Source organism: Eubalaena glacialis, chromosome 8 (assembly GCF_028564815.1).
Source record: "Eubalaena glacialis isolate mEubGla1 chromosome 8, mEubGla1.1.hap2.+ XY, whole genome shotgun sequence".
NCBI classification, from domain to species: domain Eukaryota; kingdom Metazoa; phylum Chordata; class Mammalia; order Artiodactyla; family Balaenidae; genus Eubalaena; species Eubalaena glacialis.
Window position 1 is genome coordinate 51044722 of NC_083723.1, and position 9411 is coordinate 51054132.

The window sequence follows — 9411 nt, forward strand, 5'->3', positions numbered from 1 at the left end:
AACAGTAGCATCTCAGTGACACAACCTGCCATTCCCTTTATTGCCAGTGCCATCACCCGTAGTTAGAGGAGGGTTCTTATGGAGAAACAAACATCTAACAGATGCTTATTTTGTAACTTGTAGGATAGCAGAGCTTGATGTAGCTGATGAAAATGACATAAACTGGGATCTGTTAGCAGAGGGATGGAGCAGTGTCCGTTCACCACAATGGCTTCGAAGTAAATGGTGGACCATCAAAAGGCAAATTGCAAACCATAAGGATGTTTCATTCCCTGGTAATGTATTATTTGCTTCTTAAGTCCTTCCTTTGTCTTACTGTATTTAGTCCTCAAGGAATTAGAGGTTAGAAGTTCTTTGCCTCAGCTGAAGAGATATGAATTATAGTAGGTTTTTACTTCAACCTCTGCCCTATTTCTTTGGGTAACTGTCTTCCCCTGAGAAGAGTTGATATGATTTATAATTCTCAAAGCACCAAAGATAAACTATACACATCTACACACATTCTTATCCTCTCACATAAACTATGAAGAGGAAATAAATTTTACATGTATATTTTCACTGTATACAAAGATGTAAGAACTTACATTTAAATCAACTTTTACGAATTGAATAATTTCAAATATCTTAACTGGGTTAGAGAAATTCTGTGGTGATTTATTTTGTAGAACAAAAGCTTGCAAATTTCTAATTTCATTTGTTACGTAAATCTAGATATCTTAGGTTTGCTTAAGTGAGATATAGCATACTTTCCACTTCACTGTCTGCTTTGTTCTTAGACACGGAACTAAATTGTAGAGTCTGTGTGATTTAGGTAATCAGATTCCCTCCCATTGGTATAGTGCTCCAACTTCCATTTTTGCAAAGGAAAATTAAATGCTGAGGAATCTGGCTTGATGAAAATGTGATTTTTTTTCTTTAAATACCCAGTTATAAATTTATTTTACATTTTAAAAATTATGAATTCTGGTATAACCAGGAGAGTGAATGAATACTAATGTAACATGAACCCAGCCAGATTGCAGCATTACCTGAGAGGATTGATGTAGTTTATCATGATTAGTAGAGGAGTTGGCTTTCCTGTACAAGAACTCAAGGCGGTTGCATACTGTTTGGAAAAGCTCAGCTGCTACTCTGGAGTTGTAAGTTAGACTCACAGCCAACTGATTATGTTCTTGCAGTGGCTAAAAAGTGCCCAGGGTTGGGGGAGGGAGAGTAGTAGACTATTCATTGCTGAGTGAAAATAAGTTAATTAGCATTACCAATATTCTCCCTAAATAGTAAGAGTTTTATCAAGAAGTCCTAGGGCATAGAAAATGTCTTATTTCCATGTTCCTTACAATGGCTATTAATTCATCTTTGATGGCAAAAACAATATCATGTTATGAATTTTTTTAATCTCTTTTGACAGATGTTTCCAAAAATTTCCAGACAGGTTGTAGTTTTTAAATATTTTTATTGTTATTTTGGTAAGATCACATATCCAGTATACAATTATTTATTCCAAATACTTTCCCTCCTTACCCCCCACCTCCCTTGCTGCTTAGATGGTGGTCTGTCGGAGAATCAATGTTCTTTTTGTCTACCCATCTCCCTTCAGTCTTGATAAAAGGTCTTAAACAGTTACATGAGAATCAAAAAAACAACCCAACGCTTTTGGAGAATAAATCAGGATCTGGAGTTCCAAACAGTAATTCCAATTCCAGCGTACAGCATGTTCAGATCAGAGTTGCCCGCTTGGAAGACAATACAGCCATCTCTCCAAGCCCCGTGACGGCCCTGCAGATTCCAGTCCAGATCACCCATGTCTGTAAGTAACATCCAGACTCCATGCTGTTTGAACTATATGATTTCGTTAATGGCTCTGACACCTTTCAGTCTTCTAGAATGTTGACAGAAATTTATCCAAGTTGAGAAATTAAAGGAGATCTAAGGCATTTTATGTTTATTAGCTTGATTAATATTTGCACAAAGGATGAATGTGTGACAGGAAACACTGATAACCCACTGCCCAGCCATTATAAACCATTTTAAATCATCTTACTTTCTAGGTGTTATAAAGAATTAATGGTTAATAGAAAACTACCTAAAATACAGTCAACTAAGCAAAGAAATAGAGTCCCTAGGATGGCACATCATTTGTAGTAATTCACCAGAAGACACACAAATGAAGAATGCATTTGAAGTGAAATGTAGAAGACATGGGTTTTGGTGAGGTTGAAAAACATTTTCTTCAGAGAGTAAAAAACCTGTGTCCTACGGGAACTGTTCTGTTTACCCCTCTCTTCTCCTTAGCCTGTGACATTTTTTTTGTGCTTAATGAGATGAGAGCCCAGTGATTGTTATAGGGAAAGGAAATTTATTTCCTAAGATCTAAGCCAAGTTGATCTTTCTACCTTTCCATTACAGAGGGACAGAAAAGGAATGAGGATAAAATTCTCTGAACCATATTATTTTTCACTTTTACCTCACTTTTTTTCCCCTACATAATGTTATTTGCCTATGGAAAGGCCATTGCCAAGAGTTTATCAATCACTTGGTGTTATTCTCAATTGGGATTATTGGCATTTTAAGTGGGACAGTTCTTTCTTGGCAGGGATGTCCTCCTGCACATTGCGGGATGCTTAGAGTCCCCTGACCTCACCCACAAAATGCCAACCATGCTTTCCAGTCAGTATGACAAATACAAATACCCTGCAGATTTTCATATATACTCTATGATCCCATTTGAGAATCACTGGGCCAATTATTGGCATTATTAACACTGTATTTCTGGGAATTCCATGGCAGTCCAGTGGTGAGGACTCCGTGCTCTCACTGCCCAGGGCGTGGGTTCAATCCCTGGTCAGGGAACTAAAATCCCAGAAACTGCGCAGCACAGCAAAAAACAAACGGACCAAAAAAAAAAAAAAAAAACCTATATATATATATATATTTTTTTTGATTTTATTTATTTATTTATTTATTTATGGCTGTGTTGGGTCTTCATTTCTGTGCGAGGGCTTTCTCCAGTTGCGGTGAGCGGGGGCCACTCTTTATCGCGGTGCGCGGGCCTCTCATTATCACGGCCTCTCTTGTTGCGGAGCACAGGCTCCAGACGCGCAGGCTCAGTAATTGTGGCTCACGGACCCAGCTGCTCCGCAGCATGTGGGATCTTCCCAGACCAGGGCTCGAACCCGTGTCCCCTGCATTGGCAGGCAGATTCTCAACCACTGTGCCACCAGGGAAGCCCCAAAAACCTATATTTCTGATGTTTAAATTAATTATACTTGTCTTATTCTTAAAGTTCTAATTTAAATTTGGTTATTTGCTTTAGCTTTCTACCAGTGCAGTAAAGCATGAAGAATTTATTTGCTTTAGCCCTGCTTGTTTTGTTTTGTAGTCTTGAGGATTGCAAAGCAACTGAAATTACTAGTCCACCATAAATGTGAGAGCTCCTGTTGGCTAAAATTTTTTGTGCATGGAGAATGTTGCAATTTTCCTTGGCTATTGGGTTGACAATACTTATTGGGAAAATAGCAGACATTTTATAAATGGTACCTTAATATCGTTCACAGCATGGCTTTTTTTTTTTTTTTTAAAGTACTAGAATAATTTTATTTCTTCCAGCAAGAAATGTGAGTATATTAAGAGTTTAACAACATACCCATTATTCTTGGCATTCGGGCTAAAATCTCACGATTGTTTCTTCCTTTAGGTTAGAGGTCAGGGATTAGCAAACTTTAGGGCCAGAACAGTAAATATGAATATATTAGGCTTTGCAGGCCACATAGATCTCTATGGAATTTTCTTTTTGTTTTTAAACAATCCTTTAAAAATGTAAAAACCATTCTTAGCCTTGAGCCACATTTGTCTCCAGCCATAATTTGCTTACCTTTCATTTAGGTTATTTATCTGAAATCACTTCAAATTATTCTAGGTATGATCTTAAGAATCCATCAAATAGTAACAGAACTAACATGAATTCAGTGCATTTCTTTTAAACTGAGAAGCATTATAGTCAGAGTATAATAAACTAACAAACATTATACATTAAAAGTCAATTTCAGATCATTTTTCACATAGATTTACGTACAGGTGGGACTGAAAACACCAAAAGAGATCACAGTTCTTCTCGTTAGCCCTAGTTCTGTATAACCTTGAGCAGACACTGATCAAGTCTGAGCCTCAGCTGACATATCTGTAAAGAGATTATACTGTCTGATCTCTGAAGTGCTATTTAGTCTCCCTAGTACGGTCATCTGAAACTATATATATTTCATGTTTCTGATCCTCACAGCAACTATATGAGGTAGACAGGGCAGATTAAGTCTCTGAACATTAGTTTGGGTTAAAGTAAGTTATTTGCCCGGGTTTACATTGCCAGAAGTGATGTCACTACAACTAAAGCCTAGTGTTATAGGACACCTATATATTCCAGACATTTATACTTACCAGAAGGTCCAGTAAAACTTACTTTTTTATCAAGTTCCTGTCTCTTGCAGGTTAGCCTTAGTGTATTCCTCTTACTTCCTAACATTAGAAATATTTTATGATCTATAGCAGGGGTTAGCAAATATTGTCTCTGTCATAGCTATTCAACTGCCCTCGTAGTGCAAAAGCAACCGTAGAAAATACATAAACGAACAGGAATGACTGTGTTCCTATAACACTTGATTTATAAAAACTGATAGTGGGCTGGATTTGGCTGTGGGTCATGGTTGGCTGACTCTTATATCTATGCCATCCCAGACAAGTCCATTAGATTTCTTATCTCTTATAAGAAATTTAAATGACTTCAGGTTTCCAGGCAAATTATTCAATATGAGATTGCCCTCATAATTAATTGAGTACACTAAGAAAATTTAAATTTACAAAGTGTTTATTTATCGTCCTTGTTCTTACCACAGCTTCAGCAGACTCCCCTGCTGCTACTGTTGACTCGGAAACAATAACACTAAACAGTGGAACACTACAGACATTTGAGATTCTTCCAGTGAGTAACTACTTTAAAAAGCAGATATTGGCCATTTTATGCATAAGAAAGATCAGTTGGTATCAGTTTTAGAAATGTTATATAGGCAAATGAAATGTAAAAGTTAACGTGATTGTCATTAAGTGTAACTATATCCATGGCTTTGAAAGCCAAGATGGTTAGAAGACAACATAAATCAGACTTCCACTTTTATAATTAGTCTTTTTTTTTCATCTGTATATAAACCAATAATATGTTCTTTTTATAGATGAAAATGACAGTGCTAACGAGTAGGGTACATACTATGTATTTTTATTGAGTCATAAACAAATATATACTCAAAAAGTTCATATTGGTTATTTGAGGAAAAGTTTATGGAATGAATTATTTAACGACAGTCAGTAAACACTGTACTAGCCCATTGGGGGATACAGGATTTAAAAGTCCTAGTCATAAATGATATAGCCACTTAGGCAAAGAATCTTGCAATCCCTAAAAAGGTTAAACATAAAGTAACCATATGACCTACCAATTCTAATCCCAGGTATACCTAAGAGAAGTGAAAATATATGTCCACATAAAAACTTGTACATGAATGTTCATAACAACTAAAAAGCAGAAACAACTCATATGTCCATCTGCTGATAAATGGGTAAATAAAATGTGCTGCAGCCATACAAATGATTATTTGGCAGTAAAAAATATGCTACCACGAGGATGAACCTTGAAAACATTATGCTAAGTGAAAGAAATTAGACACAAAATACATAGTGTACGACTCCCATTTATCTGAAACGTCAAAAATAGGCAAATCTGTAGAGACAGAAAATAGATTAGGGGTTAACTATGCTAAGACGTTTTGGGGAGAGATGGGGCATGACTGCTAATTTAAACGTAATTCCTTGGAGGGGTGGTGATGAAAATTGAAAAGAAAAATGCCCCAGTTCTTTCCCTGCTTTCTAAAATAGGTAAACCCAGAATTACTAGCTCATTTTTCATGAAGAAAATATAAAGTATATTTTATTTAAATTATGTCAAGATTTATTTGCTGTGAAGAACATAAGGGGTATTAGTGCAAGAGTTTATTTATCCTATCCAAAGCCAAATCTCATAGGAATGGCCCACCTAGCAAAAGGTTCTCTTTTGGAACTCCTACTAGGCCACTTGCTTAAGTTAAGCCTCGGTTTCCTAATCCATTGGTCTCCAAAATAGGGATGTGTAAGAAGACCATTTGCCACAGGTAGAAAACAGAACTTCGCTTTATATTTTTTGCCACCTCACCTTCCCTTTCCCCCGGCCAAATAAACAATATATACATATATATTTAGGGTATGTGTTCAGGTTTTAACTTACAGGGTCACAATCAAATATTTAGAGACTCTTATTTATAAATAAAACGTGATAATAGTGCCTCAGCTTCAAAAAATTATGAACATTAAATGTATTTAAGCATATTAAATAAAATACATGTATATGACATACATGTACATGTAAAGTATTTATTATACTGCCTGATCATATGTGATTAATAAATACAACCTTTAGGAAAACCTTTAGCTTTTATTTATTAATAAATAAAACCTTTAGGAAAACTTTTATAGAGAGGGAGGGAAAAAAGTGAGTTGAGTCCCCAGTGTGTGCCAGGCACAGTCACAATCATTTCTAATCCTTAACAAACCTTTCCATGAGAAGTAGTTACTATCTCTGCTTTAGCATTAAAGAAACCTAGATTCAGTGAGTCAGTAGCCAGGAGAGCTGTTGTGGCCTAAGTCCACAAGACCACATCAGACTAAAGAACCCAGGCTACATGACTTTAACTTCCAGCTCTATTCTAAGTGCAAAAACTTTTCCTTCATAGTGTTAGGATAAACCAAACTCAGATGATCACGTAGAAGCTTATGGTTGTGAAACATGTGTTGTTGTTCAATAGTTTTGTTACACTTTCATAAAAGATCTCAAAAGATAAACGTACTGTCAGTGAACCAGCTTTTCAATTAGGAGCTTTTTCTTTCAACGAACACTAATTGCTATTTCTATACATTTTCTCTGAACATAAAAAAATTTCCTAAAATTATACTATGAAAAAAATCTATTCAAGTAAGTAAACACTGCCATAGTGCCTTTTGGAAAATGTGAAGCTTTTTTAACTGGGAGACTGCTAGTTTTTATGTGCTACAGAGAAGGGATAAAGAGGGAAGACGAGGCATGCTGAATTACTGTGCTAGAAACAATGGCTTATGAGACCATGTCTTGGACCTGAAACAGATAGCTGAGACCAGACCATAGACATACAGGGAGTGAAGAGTAGGATCAAGCCTTTCCTTTGTTAAACCTGCAGGCCGAGAAATGACTTACAACAGATGAATAGTCCAGAATATTATACCCTTCATTTTATTATTTGCCCCTTCATGATTGGTAAGTACATTTGTGGCTAGTAAATTAAAGTCCCCGTTTTGGATGTCAAGCTAGACTTAATGGGTACTCAGTGGTTTGGCGCACCTGTGTTGATCTTGTTTTTCTTTTTCCTTCAGTCTTTCCATTTACAGCCCACTGGCACTCCAGGCACCTACCTACTTCAGACAAGCTCGAGCCAAGGTCTTCCCCTAACTCTGACTGCTGGCCCCACAGTAACCCTGGCGGCTGCTGCTCCCGCCTCTCCTGAACAGATCATTGTTCATGCTTTATCTGTAGGTCACCTTACATAAACTCCTTGAGTTTTCTAGTTTCTGTAGAAAAGACTCGCTAACTGATAAGTACCACCCGAGAGGGGCTCATGTGCCTTCAATTACAGTATCTTGGGGGAGGGGGAAATAAATTTTGAGCTCCGTTCAAACACTTTAGTATCGATACCTGTTAGGGACCAGGATTAGTTGATACAAAATATGAGAGCCAATACTAATGTAGTCCATTTATTTAAACAATTCTTCCTACCACTGTTGTTCCAGGAGCAATGTTTTACACCTTCACTGGGGTACATCCCTCCTTCCCTGGGTCTCCTTACATGACATGGACTTCCATTAGGGGAAAAGGGATATTATGAGAGTGGAGGCCCCAGTGTGTAAAGAATACGGGTTCTAGAAAAACAGTGATAAGAACACTGAAGTTCCAGAGGTGAGAGAGAAGCATGGAGGGGACAATAGGGTACCACTTATAATATCATTTGTTGTCTATAACTTTAGTCTGGTGGGTACTTTTTCATTTTGCCACTGATCGTTTTCTTTAACATTTTATAGCCAGAACATTTGTTGAACACAAGTGACAACGTCACAGTGCAGTGTCACACACCAAGAGTCATCATTCAGACAGTTGCCACAGAAGACATCACCTCTTCCATATCCCAAGCAGAACTGACAGTGGATGGTGATATTCACTCATCTGATTTTCCTGAGCCTCCAGATGCCCTAGAAGCAGACACTTTCCCAGATGAAATTCATCAGCCTAAGATTACTGTACAGCCGTCGTTTAATGATGCTCATATATCCAGATTCAGTGACCAAAATAGCACAGAACTGATGAACAGTGTTATGGTCAGAACAGAAGAAGAAATCTCTGACACCCACCTTAAACAAGAGGACGCACCCTCCCCTTTAGCCCGGGCTTATGTTACTGAGGTAAGTTGCACTTAAGGAAATAGCCTTAAGCCTCAAACCTGCAGTTTGGGAAAAGACTAGAAATCAATTATGGAAAGATGCCCTCAGTACCTCCTATTTTCTTTAGACACACAAAATAAAGCACAAACCCCTACCTGACCTGAAGTATCATTCCACCAGCAGTGTTGCTCTTACCACAGTTCCTCACTAAAACCTTTCCTTCTCCACCCCCTATAGACCGAGAAATGTTTGTTGGAACCCGTGGAAGCATTTCCCTGAGGGTGGTCTGTAACAGGTCTTTGTGGTTCAGTGTAGGAACCTCATCCCACAGTGCTACAGCATTGTTTCTTCTGTATTCAGGACCTATAACTGAACTGGTTCTTTTAAATTATTTTTTGCTAGTATGTAATACATTGGAGTATGAGGTTATTACTTTTGTCCATTTTAAGACCTTAACTTTGATTTCTTTTAATTTTAACTTTAAAGTGGGATAATATTTGAAAGTTAAGTCCCTTCAAGCCTAAATGTGTTTGGGGACTTAAGGAAAACTAATAAGGAATATGAGACAGAATCTCATTTTTTTAATTATTATTACTTAGGATTTAGGGTCTCCTACCATAGAAGAACAAGTTGATCAAACAACAATTGATGATGAAACGATACTTATCGTTCCTTCACCACATGGCTTTATCCAGACATCTGATGTTATAGATACTGAATCTGTCTTGCCTTTGACAACACTAACAGGTACTGTAACTCCTTCGAGTGCCTGATAAATCTTAAGGTGGAAATCTTCTTGTTAAATTTTCACTTTGGTAGAAGAACACTTACTCTAAATTCTTGACATGGATTAGAGGATATATACATTTA

General features: G+C 37.2%; 1 protein-coding gene across 5 annotated transcripts in view; it reads left to right on the forward strand.

Moving 5' to 3' along the window:
- Positions 1 to 9411, forward strand: part of DMTF1 (cyclin D binding myb like transcription factor 1) — a 43892-nt gene that overhangs the window by 33170 nt on the left and 1311 nt on the right. For all 5 annotated transcript variants that reach the window (XM_061198483.1, XM_061198486.1, XM_061198482.1 and 2 more), the window contains 6 exons: positions 124 to 275; positions 1598 to 1807; positions 4887 to 4972; positions 7483 to 7638; positions 8185 to 8562; positions 9141 to 9288. In XM_061198483.1, the coding sequence (XP_061054466.1) occupies positions 124 to 275; positions 1598 to 1807; positions 4887 to 4972; positions 7483 to 7638; positions 8185 to 8562; positions 9141 to 9288 (1130 nt within the window). The remainder of the gene's footprint in view (positions 1 to 123; positions 276 to 1597; positions 1808 to 4886; positions 4973 to 7482; positions 7639 to 8184; positions 8563 to 9140; positions 9289 to 9411) is intronic.